Source organism: Myiozetetes cayanensis, unplaced genomic scaffold (assembly GCF_022539395.1).
Source record: "Myiozetetes cayanensis isolate MyiCay16 unplaced genomic scaffold, myiCay2020 scf1, whole genome shotgun sequence".
NCBI lineage: Eukaryota > Metazoa > Chordata > Aves > Passeriformes > Tyrannidae > Myiozetetes > Myiozetetes cayanensis.
The window spans coordinates 42,618,736-42,635,646 of record NW_026086604.1 but is presented as its reverse complement, the minus strand read 5'-3'; the positions used below and the strand labels follow the sequence as shown (position 1 = coordinate 42,635,646).

At 37.2% G+C, this 16,911-nt stretch overlaps 1 protein-coding gene across 4 annotated transcripts in view; it reads right to left on the bottom strand.

Annotated features, from left to right (window-relative positions):
- Window positions 1-16,911, bottom strand: part of TRAPPC8 (trafficking protein particle complex subunit 8) — a 51,291-nt gene that overhangs the window by 3,471 nt on the left and 30,909 nt on the right. For 2 of the 4 annotated variants that reach the window (XM_050319677.1, XM_050319690.1), the window contains 9 exons: window positions 16,009-16,451; window positions 13,155-13,302; window positions 11,800-11,896; window positions 10,908-10,976; window positions 10,752-10,792; window positions 9,624-9,809; window positions 8,992-9,093; window positions 2,212-2,259; window positions 735-880 (listed from right to left, as the gene is read on the bottom strand). In XM_050319677.1, coding sequence (XP_050175634.1) covers window positions 735-880; window positions 2,212-2,259; window positions 8,992-9,093; window positions 9,624-9,809; window positions 10,752-10,792; window positions 10,908-10,976; window positions 11,800-11,896; window positions 13,155-13,302; window positions 16,009-16,451 — 1,280 coding nt within the window. The remainder of the gene's footprint in view (window positions 1-734; window positions 881-2,211; window positions 2,260-8,991; window positions 9,094-9,623; window positions 9,810-10,751; window positions 10,793-10,907; window positions 10,977-11,799; window positions 11,897-13,154; window positions 13,303-16,008; window positions 16,452-16,911) is intronic. The other 2 variants (XM_050319683.1, XM_050319701.1) reach the window with 1 other exon arrangement.

Genomic DNA, 16,911 nt, shown 5'->3' with positions numbered 1-16,911 from the left:
GAAATTAAACCAGAGGGCTTTGTTCATATCATTCTAATTTTGAAAGACCCATAGCTTTCACAGGCTCCAACTAATTCACTCCAGCAGTATGCTTTTGACAGAGGTTAATTCTGATATTCTTCTAGGACACAAGCTCTGGTGATCTGAACTGTTACCACCTTTCCTTGTGACAAAAATTAGAACTGTGTGCAGCCAACCTTGGCAAGTCAGATGCTACAGACATAACAGTTCTTTTGACCTGTAAGTACCTCTTTACTTTCTGTCTGGCTTCTCAAAGAAATCACACTGTATATTCTGACAACAAAAATCAACACAAAGGGAGCAGACCATTTCTCTTTCAGTAAGTTTGATAACATTGCCTGTTAACACTGGAACTGCAACCTGTGGTGTTACAGCCTTTTTGGTTGGTTCCTCTTGTTTTGTTGATTTTTTTTTTGTTTTGTTGTTGCGGGGTGTGTGTTTTTTTGGTTGGTTGTTTGTTGTTGTTTTGCTGGAGGATTTTGTTTTTTTGTGGGTTTTTTGTGTGTGTGGTTGGTGTTTGTTTTTTTTTTTTTTAAACACAAAACTTTCATTTTACCTATAAAACTCTGAAGCTGTGAGTTTAAAAACTGAGCAAGATTTAACCCTTGCATACCAGACTTTATCTTTTGTATCATAACCCACACAGCATCTCAAAAGGATTTATGCACAATTAACAATATTTCTAAAGTCTCTAAAGGAAATGTTCCACTAACCTTTTTTGATGAAAAGAATGATTGAAAGACTCTGGATAATGAAGACTTGTCTTAATAAGATTAGAAAGCTGCTCTGGTGTTGGTCTTGCAGGTACTGGTGTGTTTTCTGGTCGAAAAAACTTTAAGAGAACTGTTTCTGGTAGTTCCTGAAACACAAATTCAGAAGAACATTCAAGATAGTGACATAAGGTACAAGAAATCCATTCACAGATGCTACAATGTTCCATAACAAATTATAACTCATCAGGTCAAAAAGTCTGCAGCATCACAAAACTTACTTTTTTTCTTTCCCCAAGGTATTTTGTATTTAAGCATGTTGGATGAGGAACTGCTATGATTTATCTATTACTTTCTTTTGAGATGGATTTCACAGCTGCTTGGGAAAACACTACCTGTGCAAGGCTCACAAAAGCACACTACTGTGGTTGCAGTGGTTTGTTAGTGTTTGGGTTTGGCTTGTTTCTAAGAAACAGGAACAAAAGTTTTCACAGTTCCCTATTCAGCAGCTGGATCTAACAACAACAAAAAAAATTCATCACCTGCCCCCAGAAGTTCACAACAGGAAAGGCAATGCACAAGTTTCCCAGAACAGATCCAAAGTAAAGAAAACAAGAGAACTTAGTAATACAGAGTATCTTAAAAATTGCTCAACAAGCACTTGCAGATATAAAAGTTACCCTTGTCCCCAGATAAAAGCCCAAGACAAGCACTGACACACTACTTAGGATTCACCCTAACCCTGAGGGCAGAATCAGTCCCTGAAGCAGAAGAAATAAGTGCTACAGAAAGCTCCAACACCAAGTGAGGCAACCAAGCTGCACTTCTGTCCAACATCATCTAATCTGTTTTGTGAGCAGGATTTATTCAGGAAGGAGCTCCCTTTTAGTATTCCCTTATGAATCTATTCTACAAAAAGTCCAACTTTAAAAGAAAAAAAGAATTTGCAGCAGTGTGACTGCCTACTAAAAAGCCACCAGTAAATTCAGTACAGTGTGATAAAGGAATATTTTTCATTAAAGGGTGACAGATTGTACCTTCTAAGTAGAAAACAAACACTACAGGCAATAAAACCTGACTTAAAAATCAAACACACTGGGCATTCTGCAGTGTGTATGAACACCTGAGTCACTGTTTGTCTGTGCTGGTAATAGCAGGAAAACACCCAATGTTTTCTCAGGCTTGCAATTCCTTCCTTCAAAAAGGAAGAGTAATTTTCTTAAAAAGAAATTTCAGAATCAAAAAAAGGTATTTCACAGTAACAATAAAATATACTTTAAGCATTGAATGAATTTGATGTTTCCACCCTACCCTATGGGTACCTAACAACAAAACCTGACAGCATGAAACACAGAAGAGATTATAGGGTTTAATTTAAATCAATCTTTCCCCTCAAATTACAGTCCAACCAATTACTCAAGGCTGTCTTCAACCACATATCAATATCCTACATAGTACAGTTTGCCCTAGAATCAATTACCTGTTCCAAGTCCTCCCAATCAGAATTCACGAGTATTTTTTTAAAACCCTACAAAAGACAAATATGAAGATTTATCTCTACAAATAGACAAGAACATTGTGAAATGCAGCAGGAACATTTAGTGGAGAAAGTGCAGAGTGCTGTTAATATTTCAAACCTTTAGTTCTAATCTCACACCTCTGGCAAAGGAGCAGAAAGCAGCAAGATCAACCATTTACCATCAGAGGTAAATCAACTTAATTCCAGTTAGCTTCTGGGTGTCAGGAGTCACAAAAGATGTCTGTCTCTCCAAGTGCAGCTGCTCAAAGTCTAGTTTTATTCTGATTGTGTGCCTAGAACAAAGGCTCAGATATGACATTTAGTACATGATTCTCTCACCTAATGGTTCAGGAAAGAATTAAGCACTTCCAAATGGCAACCAAGAAGATGTGCATACAGATCAGGGAGCTACCTGGACACAGTTAATAAATGTTAACTTTAAGAACAAATTAAACTCCTGCCCTACCCTTGTGAAATTGGATCAAGGCTACAAAAAAACCTACTTGGGCACCTGTACCCTCTCATCAACCATACACACCAAGCAGTAGCAGACTCAAGACTTTTGATTTTTTAAACTTAGAAACAAAGCAAAAAAACCCCAAAGAATTAAACAGGTTGCTGAACTCCTAGAATATCAGCCTAAATGGAATACTGCCATTGCCTTTAAAAAGGAAAAAAAAAAAATGGAAAAAAAAAAAAAGAGAAGTTCCGACAACTGAAGTCTCCTTGCTGACTCACTGTGGTTGCTCAAAAAGCCTCCAGAAGGGTTCCAAGCTCCATTAGAACAGCAAGCACCATATACTGCACATAAGAGACTGGGAAAAGAGTACGTGTTTCTGTTATTGCTTTAAATCTCACACCTGCATTTTTAAACTTTTTGTGTTTTGATTAGGAACACGCAACAGGCATTAGCACCAGGACCACACTGCTCCTCAGTTACCTTGCAAGAGTTACAAACTGCGTAAGCAGCGCTAGGAAAATTGTTCTTATTTTTAAAAAGCCTCTTGTTGCCCAAGGCCATTTACAAAGACCAGCTTCAAACAAATGCACTTAAACCAAGACCCAAGCTTGCTGTTTCAAGTAGAATAATCTCAACATCCTCATTTGTTTTTGGTAGTTACAAAAAAGCCAGGACACTTTTAGAGTCTGATGTTTTGCTACTTTAGAAATAGTTATGTATCATCCCTATGTATACTTCTGAAATTGCATTTTAGTCATTAATACTAGTTTCATATCTCTCCTGCAGCTATATTAAGCTGTAAGTTGAAAAGGCAACATTTAAAGCATTCAAAGCATCTTCTGATACATTTAATAGACAGATCTACCCATAATACATTCTTTATATTTCTCAGAACGCACTTTGAAGTTGGAAAGTTCTTTCTTTCCCTCAGATGGATGAAAGTGATGTTACAAGCAGCCATTTTAAAAAACTTTTCTAAGTAATAACAGCCAACTTAAAAGTTTTCAGTTTCAAAAGCAATATTCTCAAAGACTGGGCTGATGTGCTCTTAAACACACCAGAACAAGTCAAACACCACAATTTGATTTCCAAGTTGTACGGAAAAATCAGCGTTATTTGCCCCATAAATCACAAGTCCCATGTAGCCAAAAGGATTATTAATGTGCTCGGTCAAGTATGAGGGGCCAACATGCACAGCAGAGGAGAAAACCTAAACAGGCAACTCCCGAACAATGCTAAGCACAGGTAAAAGTGGAATATAAGAAAACAACAGAATAAGAGTGAGACAAAGCGAGATCCTAGGTGATGTGTCTCCCTTTCCCATTTTAGAGCTGAGACCTTCCACTTAAAAACCTCAGTTTTAAGTTGTTTCCTTCAATATGTGACTTATCTATTCCTTCTAGCTAAGTATAGAAATGACAACTGAAAGAACAGTATTTTACTGAAAACCGCTAATAATACTTTTGAAAACAAATACTATCAGCTCTGCAGTCTATCAATGGGTAAAGCAGCAGATCAAATGTTTCAGCTATTTGGAACATTTCACTCATGAAAATAATACAAGCCAGTCCTTGCCAAGTGGTACAGTATCTGATACATTAATTGATATAACAGAGCAAAAACGTATATTTCAGCTCTTGATGTTTATTAACTCTTAAGAACTTCACTTTCTCTCCACCAGAGCTGGTTTAAAAAAAGTCTTAAATGCATTCCAAAAATCTGTGTTTGATTCAAGCATCCCTTCCCACATTTTCGGTAAAAAAAAAAACCCCTGAACTAGCACAAGGTGTCACTTCTAGTAATTCACTGTTAGGAAAAATAGTTATTTAAACCCTACATTTCAAAAATTACTACTTCCAACCAAACCGTTGCTCACTCACTAAGCTGCATCTATTTTAAGAAGCAGTGTTACCAAAAATTATCCTCTCTGAAGTGAAACACTGCCAGAAAGGCCTGCATCTGTATGCATTTTATGGATACTACTTTGGGCTAGCTTGCACTGGTCTAATCCACAGGACTGAATGAGAAGCCCAGATGCACCTCAATTAAATCTGCCTGGAAGGCATCCACTTTCTGCATTACAAGATGGCTCCACAATAAAAACAGGGGACTGAAGAGAGAACAGTACCTTCAAAAAAACATATGATCTAAAACACACTCATAGACACTTCATCTCATCTAGACCTCAGTTAAAACTAAGTTTACACTCACATGGAAATCCTTCAGAAGGATGGATGCTATTGCCAACACGCTGACACTCAAATGACAAGCCTCTAGACTGCTTCTCACCTTCCACCAGCGTGAAGTCGTTACAAATCAGAAGTGTGGCAAATGCTCCAGTACCACACTATTACTTTTATCCCGCCATATCACACTGCACTTTTCCTTTGCAGTATTTTGGATTGAATTCACCAGATTAGAAAGACAGGGAAAACAGCAGTAAGAAATAATACTGACCAACAGCCCTGACTGTGACTGGATGTTTAAAGCATTTGAAGGTTTTGTCCTTTCACTAAGTTAAGGTAGAGGTCAAGAACAAGAGAGCCAGAAGAGCTGTATTTCAGATGCAGTGATAAGCTGACCTTCAGGTAAAAATACCTGATTTCTAAAAACAAAAATTTCAGAAGAGAAACAGAACCTATACCAGTATCAATGTCAAAAAAAAAAAACAAAACAAAAAAACCCACACAAAACCCCACAAACAAAAACACAAAACCCCAACCAAACAAAAAAAAAGAAACCACAAAACCCAGCCATGAGTTACAAATACCCAGGTCATTTTTATTAGAGAAACTTCTATACTTGGACTGAAATGGATCTATTCAGAACTATTCACATAACATCCACCTTATGTGATTTATTCTTCACATATTGTTGCCTGTGACTATTACATGTATGGCTTTGTGGCCTTCCTGATTCAAAGTAACAGATGATAGCCAGCACTTTTTCCCCCTACCTTTAGAAAAAGGACATTTTTTTCAAAATGCAACTGAGAAAAAGGATGGCAAAATAAATGTTTTCCATACTATTCAGAGAGCTTTCTATATGAAACAAAGAATATTAGTTCTGTTAAGCAGCTAAGTGGTCCTTCAGCATACTACCTCATTACAAACTTTGCAGACGAAGATGTAAGCAGTCCATGACATCCATGTAAGTCACAGTAAGTCTACTGTGCTACTATGCTCAAAAGCAGTGCTATTTAGCTAAAACAAATAAGCTTTGAAGTCATAGTTATTGTCTTGGTTAGAATGAAAAAAGTTTAGAATTCATAATTCTATTTTGAATAGACATGGGAAGAAAAGGAAGCCCACGCATTTGAGTATCCAAAAACTTGTACAGAATTTTACTGTTACTTTCTTTTTATGTGGGTACTTGCAGAAATTTTACCCAGAGAGCATCACCCAAGCACCAGTATAACCAGAGGTTTTATTTTGATACCATCAAGTACTACAGCAAGTTATGCTACTGCAATACAGGAATAATTGCATTGTGTTGTCTGTTCCACATCCCTCTTGTACACATTTCACATCCCACAACAAACCAAGCAGAGGTAACCACCCCTCTTTGTGTCTCCATCAGCAGCCTAACATCTCAGCCTCAACACATAACACAGATGACTTTATACCACTGCACCCCACTACCAATATACCAGCAACAGCTGGAACAACTTAAACATAACCGTGCCAAAGAATATCAGTCTTCCCAGTCTTCACTACAGTGCTTTATTGCAACTTTGTTTCCGTGAACAGCAGTAGAAGCTTTTACAAATCTAAATTACACCTTTAGAAGCTGGCAAAAAATTAATCTGAGATACATTATGAACACCATCACAGCAGAAGCCAACCAGTACAGAGAATTTAATCAAAATATAAAGCAAGATATCTCACTTTGTTCAACATAGTTATTTGATTAATTCATCTAAGATTTCTCTGAGTACTAAAAGAAATTTCTCAGAGCACTAAAAGAAATAAAGGGAGTGCAGAGAAATCTTGTTCATGTTCTTCCATGCCCATTGTGAGACTGTTCTTGGTTGGGGATAACTGTGTCTGACAGACAGACAAAAATTCCTTTGGCTGGATACAGCAGCATGAAACAGAAGATGTTAGAAGTCAAGAAGAAAGCTACTGTAGAGGAGCAACAAACAGAACTCAGCAAGAAATGCAGAAAGTGGAGTCTTGCAACCCTGTTCAGAATCTGCAAATAAATTTCTTGTTTTCAGATCTGAGTAGCCCTCTATCATTTATGAACTGGTAACAAACATGTGCTGGCAAAAAGCATGCATCTCCATCTCCCTCTGCTGTCGAGTCCTCAGAAAACAACTAACCTCTATCGTCTCAGCAAAGGCATTCAGGAACAGTCTAGAGTAGAGTTTCCAACCCTATTCATGACTTAGGAATATAAATACAGATTTACAAGACAAAACTATATATACTGAAAATGTTAAATCAGAAGCAAAGTTTGAGTTTAGGATTTTCTACCACTCCACATCTCCAGCTTTTCAATGCCTGTGCTACTTCAATGCAAGAGCAAGATAATTCAAAGACAATATGCAATTCTTAAGAGATTAAGTATATTATTTTCTCTACCTACCCTCATTTAATCCTATTTTGAGCATTTTTTTACTTCTGAAATGTGGACTGAATGAAGCAAACTCCTGCAAAGTCTCAAATCAGTTCCTTTGTTGTATCTCACCTCCTACTTCAGAGCAGTTTATCAACCCCCCTCACAATATAAAGTGTCACTTAGAAAAAAAAAGTAGTCCTCAGATTACAGGCTCTTAAAATTCAAGCTAAATCTGGGCTTTGGTTACTGTGAGGACACAGAATTTGCATGTTCATTAAAAACAACTACCACTACTCTTACACCAGTTTTCAACTCCATCACAATGCCAGTGCTTTTTTGCTTCCAACCAGGGTACAGAATGCTTCCACAGCAGTATGCTCCTTATGCTAAAGAAAGTGAACTCAATAATCAATGTAGAATCTATTTGAATGTAGTTGTAATAAAAACTGAAGAGAAACAGATTATAGAAAGAGAATGCTAATATAGTAACATGTATTCCTCAAAAAAAAAAATTGAGGGTACATATGTATCCTCCTTGGTGGTGGTGGCAGGATTACTTTCTTTTACTTTGAAACTGAATCTGATGCAGAAAAATAGGTTTCAGTGCAGTCAACCAGTAATGCAAATTTTTACCCATAGCATGTTTAGTCATCTGTTTATTTTAGGATGCAGATGTGATTTGTTTCTATTTCCTCTTCCCACCCATTTGTGAGAACCAGACCTCAATGAGATCAGAAACAGAAGTGGACAGTATTTTCTCTCCTAACTTTAGATGTCTACAGTGTGATCTACTTTTCCACATGCACCTTAAAACAGGAAAAGTAATACCAGAGGGCGCAGTTGCCATTAGACTCATATTGGCCAGCATAATTTGAGCCCATGTGCACAAATTCCCATTTATTTCACAGAACAAAGAACCAAATGAAAAAAATCATCTTAACGTACAGATGCTTAAAGGCTTATGAACCAAAGCCAAGTGCGCAGCTTCAGAATAACTCACTACTTGCACTACAGCATGATATTTATAGACACATTTGTCCTGTATTGTTTTCTTGACAAAATTAACATATAGTACTATTTGCTGCAACTTTTAAGTAAGAGTTCACTAAAAACTATATATTATGTTTGCAATATTGCTAAAAACATATGGGGAATGGCACCAAAACAAGAAGGAACAGCAAGATACTGCTCTGCAGAAGACTGAACAAGTATTATTGTTTAAGACTTATTTCTTTTTTATTTTACACATTAGTCTTCACCCACGTGAACTGAACTTAGAGCAGATGTTTTTACAGAAACTTACCTATAGCTTCCATAGCTGTTACCAATTCGTGTACAGGAAGACATCCACTAGTTTCTTAAAGACACTGTTTTCTTTCATCAATCAAAATGGCTATGAAACTTCACCATTTTACTATTGTTATGAAATAATCATTACCTTTAATATTAACAAGCTTCTAGTTCTACCTAGAAATATCACAGAACAATTTACTCCAACAAGTGCACAGCACTATGCTTACTTGTGTATTGCTTTTCTCATCTTTAAACTAAGCCTAGCTATTTCAATATAGATGACTAATCAAACCTGAAGTCAGTCAGTCTGAATTATTCAGTAATAACATATATCTGATGTTAGATTCTACAAAGGCTTCAATTATATATAAGAGAATTCATTAAGTCAATTTTGAGAAAGAAGCAACTGTAAAGAAAAACTTCACCTGCTTCTGAGGAAATGAAAAAGCCTCCTTCCCAACTGTGTTAAGGGCAACATGATGCTGGCCCTCCAAAATAAGCTGCTTGTTGTCTTCCACAACATATGCCTACAGAACATAATACAAATAAAAAAAAATAAATTTTGCAGATCAGAAACTATCATATCAATTATCAGTACAGAATTACTGACTTCCCCCAACTTATGTAGAACAAACTGTACTGTTCAAAACCTAGAGGTTAGCATGACATATTTATGCCAATTTCCACTACTTAACATTTGCATTCTGGTAAATGAGATCCTTTCCTTCAAAGCAGACTGGGCCACTCTTAGAGTAAAAGCAAGCATTAACAAACCTCTTGGCTGAAGATTTCATAATTTTCTCTTTTACAAGAGAATTTACAATAACTGGGTTCCTCCAGAGCAATGTAAAACCATTTAAGGATACTTATCACAGTAACAGATATTAAGACTGTCTTTGCTTCTTGCACCATTTTAGTTCATTTGCCTATTTTCAGAAAAAACCTCACCCATAAATTCCATATGCATATGCTTGAAAGTTCAGGATGTCATATTAGATTTTTTTCTAACAGGAATGTTTCGTGTCCAAATTACCACAAAGGCCACAACCATACATACCTTCCACAGTACTACAATGTTCAAATCAACTTCACTGCATCTTTGTATCAATCTGACTGTCTCATCAAATGATTGTTTCGCTGCCCTTTGAGACGCATGAGGATGAGATTGCACATGTGTTCTTTTAAATTCAGAGGATAAACTTTGGAAAAAAAAGTCTGCACAAGGACTGGCAGAACTTATTATCTACAAGAGAAAAAAAGAAAAACAAGAAAGTGTTCAGAACAGGAAGCAAGCTTACACAAGTTGCTCTAACAGAGCTCATCACTGTAGTATTTCAGTTCCATTATCTCATCTCGCTTTGCTTCCCTTTGCAAACCTACTGGATGCCAGACATCTTGGTTTCCATGTTTGTTCTGTTAGAGATCAGCCCTATCTAAAGGGCTGTGTAAGACAACATAGGCAAACTGCAGTAACTTACTGGCTTTAAAACTACAAATACCAAACACAGAAATAAGGGGTTTGATTATTACCACAAAGCAGCCCACTGTGATCTATATGAAGTGTAGCAGAGAGTTGAAGCATCCAACTAACTCATGTGCAAGTCATTTTTGCTTACTAATATTTTCCTCAGGTTAGACAGAATTATTTATCTAAGTTAGAAACATGTGTTTTGCTAGCAATAGCACAGATAACAGATTGCATAACCTACCCCCATGTATGAGTGGTACAAACAGAAGCACTGTGCCGTCACCTCTTCCAGAATATGCTGTTGCAGAGCTGCTAACTACTGCATTAGCAGAATACCAATACCCAGGGAGAAAATCTGCTTTTGGAGTAACTGCCCAGGAGAGAGGGTCCCATCCCCCTGTTATAATAAAATATTCTCTAGGAAAGCTAAAAGTTCATGCAGCTCAGATTCCAACTTCTTAAATGTAAGGAGGGATCATCTACCTCAGATTTTCAGTTTCAACTTCAATTTATATGCCTATGAAATTAAATGGCAGCAAACTGGTTTTCTTTGGGTTTTACAAGCTGAATACATATAGGAAAAATATCTGCTCTGCATAATATAAGCAATTTGGCATCCAGCTACATAAATCCACTATGCAGATTTCTGATCTGATGCAAGTGGTCTTATGTTCCTCAGGTTTTGGAAAAAGCATTTGCTGTACCAAGATCACCTACCTGTTCATTTCCAAAGACAATGTCTGCAAATGTGTAATTTTCTAAGGGATAAAAAGAGAAGGCATTGTTTTAGCATCATGAGAAGTCATAACTTCAGAGTACAGCATCCAAAGAGTATTTTCTTCAAAAGGTTACTACATTCAGGAAAGAACATACCTTCTGAGTTTTTGCATCTGACTGCTTTAAAACACAACTTCGCTCTCTCTCTGCTAGCAAGTTTAGTATCTGAAAGGAAAAAGGTTGCAAGATTTTTTCACCCTCAGCATAATCAGAGTTCCTCAGACAAAAGTCAGCCTTGAACATTCACAAATAGGAAACACACTGATGATACCCAACAGGCACAGCAGTGGCATGGTAGTAAAGACGCCTCTTCTGCTGACCCCTCCCATCTACTTCTAGAGGAGAAGGTGAGCCATAATACATAAAGGAGATGCAGAGGAAGAACAAAGGAACAGAAGACAAAAGATTCAGATTATCATCTGCCTGGTTCACCCTCCACATTCATACAAGAAGAATATGTCTATACTAATTTTTCGGTACATAAAATGTCAGCATACAAGTAAAGGTAACATTTTTTGGATACAGTAACAGAACCTTTGTGGTTTTTTTCTGGGACAGTCAGCCTTGTCAACAACTAGCAGCTTGCATTAGCTGAGGCAGGACACAGCACTAGCAATTTTAGTATATTACTAATAATTGAATAGAGCATTTGCCAAATAAGTCAATCGGTTAAATTCAACACTGACATAATTACACTGAAACATATTTCTTGTAAGCCAAGTTATCATCCATCCCAGGATGATAACCCCACCTCCTCCACAAAGAGCACAATATCACAGGAATAATTTGCCTGTAATTAAGCTCATTTTTAAAATTAATGAATTTTGAAAAAGTTAACTGTCAATATACTTTTCTTGAAACACTAGCAAAGGAAAGGCTTTAGTTTTTGGAAACTAATTCTGAAAGTCAAATTCAGCTCCTCTTAAGATTGTTTAAACTCTTCTTATCAGGCAGAAGTTAGATTTGCCATCATTTTGGTGATACACACCTTTGTCTCCAGAGATGTTAACAGATTTTTGAAGCTTCCAGTGCTTGCTATTACTTGAAACTTGCACTATATGAAATTCTTTAACGCCAGTCTCACTCTACAGAAGAAATAAAAGCTATGTCAGATAAGATCAATCACAACTGTGAGGTGCAAGGTGGCATTCTTAGAATCTTAACTCATTATTTACACCATCCATAACACAGTACTAAGAAATGAAGAGAGATTTGAAAGACCCACTGTAATGTATAACAACAGTCCCAGCTCAAAGCAACTTCTGATTCCAGTAAATAAAGACACACAAAGAGGGAATAAAGATCCCCCAGAAAAATAACCACAAGCTAGTGCTTTAGTTTAAGACAAATTTAACAAAAACTAGGCCTGTTCAACTCCAATGCAGAACACTATCCGCAAGGCACTTAGTTCCTAAGATTATTTTAGGTAATCTTTACATCATAAATCCTACAAATTCAAGAGTAATTTTGTTTTTACATATGTATACAATGAAAAGTAGCTTTCAGAGTTGGTTTCCTTTCTTGTAAAGAGTGGGGTGGTAGTGAAAAAGTAAGCCTCACACTGTTAATGTGGTAAGTACTTCCTAAAAACATTCCTTCCTCCTTAAATGAGGAGTGGACAATATTCACTTTAGTAACTGAAAAAAACCCAGAGTGTTCACACCTTTAAAAGAAAATGACAAATCAGCTCAGTGAATCCGCTATCAATTAGGTGTCTAGGAACTCTGTGAACAGGGGATTCAATTACCTTGTTTTGTGATTAGAAAAAGAGGAGCAGCTTTACCAAAAATATGAGTAAATTTAAATTAGTGTGGTAGGAAATATGAAATATTTTCATCTGCTTTACTAAGTCAACAGATCACAACAGACAGATCTGTATTTGGATTATATTAGCAAAAAGTCTTTAAAATTTGGTTACAAATGTAAACACAAACTTCCTTCAAGTTGGAGCTTAAATTTTTACTTTGACATTACCACTAAATTTACCAGCATTTTCAGTGAAAGGTGGAAGGGGGCATTGTCTCATTCAGAACTAGTTTGGAGGATGCAATCATCAAGAATATTCATCACTTTGGAATAAATCCTTCTAAAAAAAGACTTCAAACTATAGTCCTGAAATTTGATTAGGATAGCAGATTTCCAGAGAGCTGAGATGTAATAATATTAATACTCTTTTCAACAGTAATTGAAATTATGAAATATGCAAGTTTATTTAGTGTTTTCAAAGTTACTGTAAAAAAACCCAAACTTTTTACTTGAGTCTTGGTTCCAGTGTGACACATCTGCTGAGCTTTACAACAGCTGTTGTTATTGTTATTATTATTATTATTAAAAATAACTTACAGTGTTGATATTTTCTACATCGACAAACACCAGCATGTTGTCCCCTCTGCCTTCTTCATCTCCAAGTGCATTACTTCTGCAGACAGTAGCTCGAATGTGCAGAGACCGGCTGGTACAAATAACTGCAGTGTGTCTTAATACTCTATGACTAGGAAAAGAGGGGGAAGGGGGAGGGAAGGAAAGAGAAAATAAAAAAACAAAAGACAACATTCTAAATAACCAGGACTGCTGCCCAAAACAACACATCAAGAAATTTAGCATTTATGTTTGTTAATATTAATGCCATTAGACAATTTATTAATTTCAACCACCAAAGACACTTTTCTTTTTAGCTCCATATCAAAACTATATTATTTTTTAAAAACATGCTGCATGGGTAGGTGCTGTTCAAACATTCTCCAGTTTGAAACACTGGAAAAAAAGGCTTACCTGTTACCATGAAAATATACCAGAAATATTCCAGATGTAAGACAACTGGCACAGTGAAAACAAACAGACATATACCGGCACAGGGATATCATTAAACTATTTAATGCCACCATGTGATTTGGAACATAGTTTTTAAGTAAATAAGCCATAGAAGGCTCACTAGGTAGTCACATCTCTTGCATAAGCATTTCCTAAAAAGCACTTAGAATACCACTGCATCAAGTTCTCCTGAACAGAGAGAATCTTCTAGAACCAAACCATCACTACTCCAGCCTTTTACCAGGCATGCTCAAGCTTCAGGACAGCATGCTCTTTGTAAAAGTTATCTTCCCATTTTTCTAGAGAAGAGTAAAGTTCCATCCTTGGACATCATCAAAACACATGAGCTTTTCCCATGTAGAAGCTTCTAGGTTACTGTAACTTCCATGTGGAAGCATTTTAGAGGGATAGAAAAAGCTGATATGCACTACCTACTAAATATGTTGAATCATCATGTGACACTTGTTTGGGGAGAGGGAAAACAAACAAACCAAAAAATAAAAAATCAGCAACTTCCTAAACTCTACTTCACATGTCACAATCTACAAAATAAACTTAACAGTTTTGCAGTTAATATTCAGATATACAGATGCCTATATAGTTTTCAGGTGGCGCAAATTAAGTAATTTTTGAACTTCTAAAAGCTCTGCTCAGTCTATAAAGAACACTCTTAAACCAGAGCACTTTGTTTAAGATTCCCTCAAAACTTCAGTGTAGTAGGGAACATGTACATTCCCCAAACAATCATCTTCCAATCTCTCAAACGCTTCCATTTCTGAATACTAGGAGGAGAAATTAGTTCTACATTGTATGGGGAATTCTCTATTCCTACAGGAATTCCTAAAAGCCAAATGAACACTTAACTTTGGTATTTCAGAAGCTACAGAAAAATCCCAACAAAGGGTGCATTTGTATTACTTCAGTTTCAAGAATATTCTACTGATCGACTGTCCTAACCATCTTCAATTTACTCTGCTTTGATTTACACTACAGACCAGTCTCACAGCCCATGAACATTGTTTCTCTCAGAACTAGCTTGAAAAACAAGCTTCAGCCACAAGAAGACATCCAGTCCATGTTACTAGAGCTCATCCGAAACAGCCCTGTTCCCCACCATCGTCCCGAACATGGGCAGTACAGGTACCAGGTGTGCTGGTTTGGGCTGGGCAGAGTTAATTTTCTTCACAGTAGCAGGCCATATTTTGGATTGTGCTGGAAACAGCATTGATAACACAAGGATGTTGTTGTTATTGCTGAGCAGGCTTACACAGTGTCAGGGCCTTTGCTGCTCCTCACCCCACCAGCGAGGAGGCCAGGAATGCACGAAAAGGTCAGAGGGGCCAAAGCTGGGACAGTTGACCCCAACTAACCAAAGGGATATTTCATACCATATGGCATCAACAATAAAACTAGGGGAAAGGAGGAAGCAGGGACACATTTGGCCTAATGGCATATGTCTTCCCAAGTAATCATTACACATGATGAAGCTCTGCTTTCCTGGAAACCTGCCTGCCCATGGGAAGTAGTGAATTAATTGTTTCATTTTGCCTGCATGCACAGCTTTTCCTTTACTTATTGAACTGTCTTTATTGCAACTACAAGTGTTCTCATTTTTACAACTCCAAATCTCTCCCCCATCCCACTGAGGGGTGAAGTGAAAGAGCAACAGTGTGAGACTTAGTTGTGCCTGGAGTTAAACCACACCACCAGGTTCACTCCTCACAGCCTGCACTACTTTTTCAAGGCCTTTGAGGAACATGTTTCTCAAAAGAGTTACCTTCTTAGCCTAAGACACAGGTGGGACATAAAAACTCAACTTGCTCCCTTTTCAAGTGCAGTTCAAAAAAAGCACTATTTGTTAGCTTGTGGTGTCAAACTTCACTGTCCACTCTCTCAAGATGAAGATTATACATGTCAAACTTGGTATTTAACCCTTCCAAAGAGGATAACTTTCATCACAATACCATTACTAATCACATTTTAACTAAAAACAAAATCCTTTATTCAAAGCAGACTAGATTTTCTTTTAAAACATGCAGAAACAAATTAATTTTTCACCCTATGCCTCAGAAAGATTGTGCTTTCAGAGAAACTCAATACAAACAAGGTTTGTATTAACAGAATTCCATTAATCCTCCTTCTATTATATTTTAATAATTACTACTTCAATGGAAGCAGTGCAGGCTATATAATTTCGCATGGAAATTAGATCATATAGTAGAAAAAACATTGCAGAAAAGCAGATAACAGGTCATTTTTACACCACCACAACAATGGTGAGAATTCAGGAAGATTTACTTCTCTAGTTACAATGTTTATAATGTGTCTAATAAGTATGACAGAAAAGGTAGATTCAAAAAAAAAAAAAAAAAACCACAAAACTTACCACATTTTTGAGTGTCTTTTAATACTTTCATAGTAAAACAAGAAATTAATTTCGTGAACACCTTCTTCATCTGGTCCCCGTAACCACATTGGCAGCTGCACTGAAGCCCCGGGAAGAAGAACAGCATCAGGAAGTGGAACCTGTATTACTTCAGGTGAACCTCCTGTGCCAACCCCAAAGTCCGCAGAAGAAGCTGAAGACAGCAGTGCTGTTCGCACGGAGGTAGGATCTGTCACAACAGTCTTGTAAGCACTACAGTTCTCAGAAGCTGAAGGACTTAGTGGTGTTAGAGCAGCAGTATTTCCACCAAAAGTGAAAAATTCTGGATGCTTGGACACAACCTTCAGTGCAGTAAGAGGACACTTGCTTACGTTCACAAATTCTACATATGCTTTTCTGATTTCTCCACAGAGAAGCCCGGTAGGAAAATTTATAAAGAACACCTGTATGGGAGAGAAAAGGAGAAAATAAAAGCCTGAACAATGAGCCAAGTTAGGAATGGTCCTGGAAACAACTACCAAACACATTCAAATTATACTACTGCCTAGAGCTTCCTGAGGAGGGGAGGAGGAGAGTGAGGCACAGATCTCTTCTCCTTGAAATCCAGCGACAGGACACATGGGAATGGCTCCAAGTTGCACCAGGGGATGTTCAAACAGGAGTTTAGATGCATTTCTTTACTAAGAGGGTGGTCAAACACTGGAACAGGTTTCTGAGAGAGGTGTTTGAAGCCCCAGGCCTGTCAGTTTGGGCAATGCCCTTAACATAGTGTAACTTGGTCAGGCAGCTGGACTAGATGATCACTGTAGCTAGCTGAACTATCCCACTCCATAAAGCATTGTCATTAACCAGTTAGTCAGAACATTTTAATAAAATAACCCCAGTAAGGAAAAGCACTGTGTT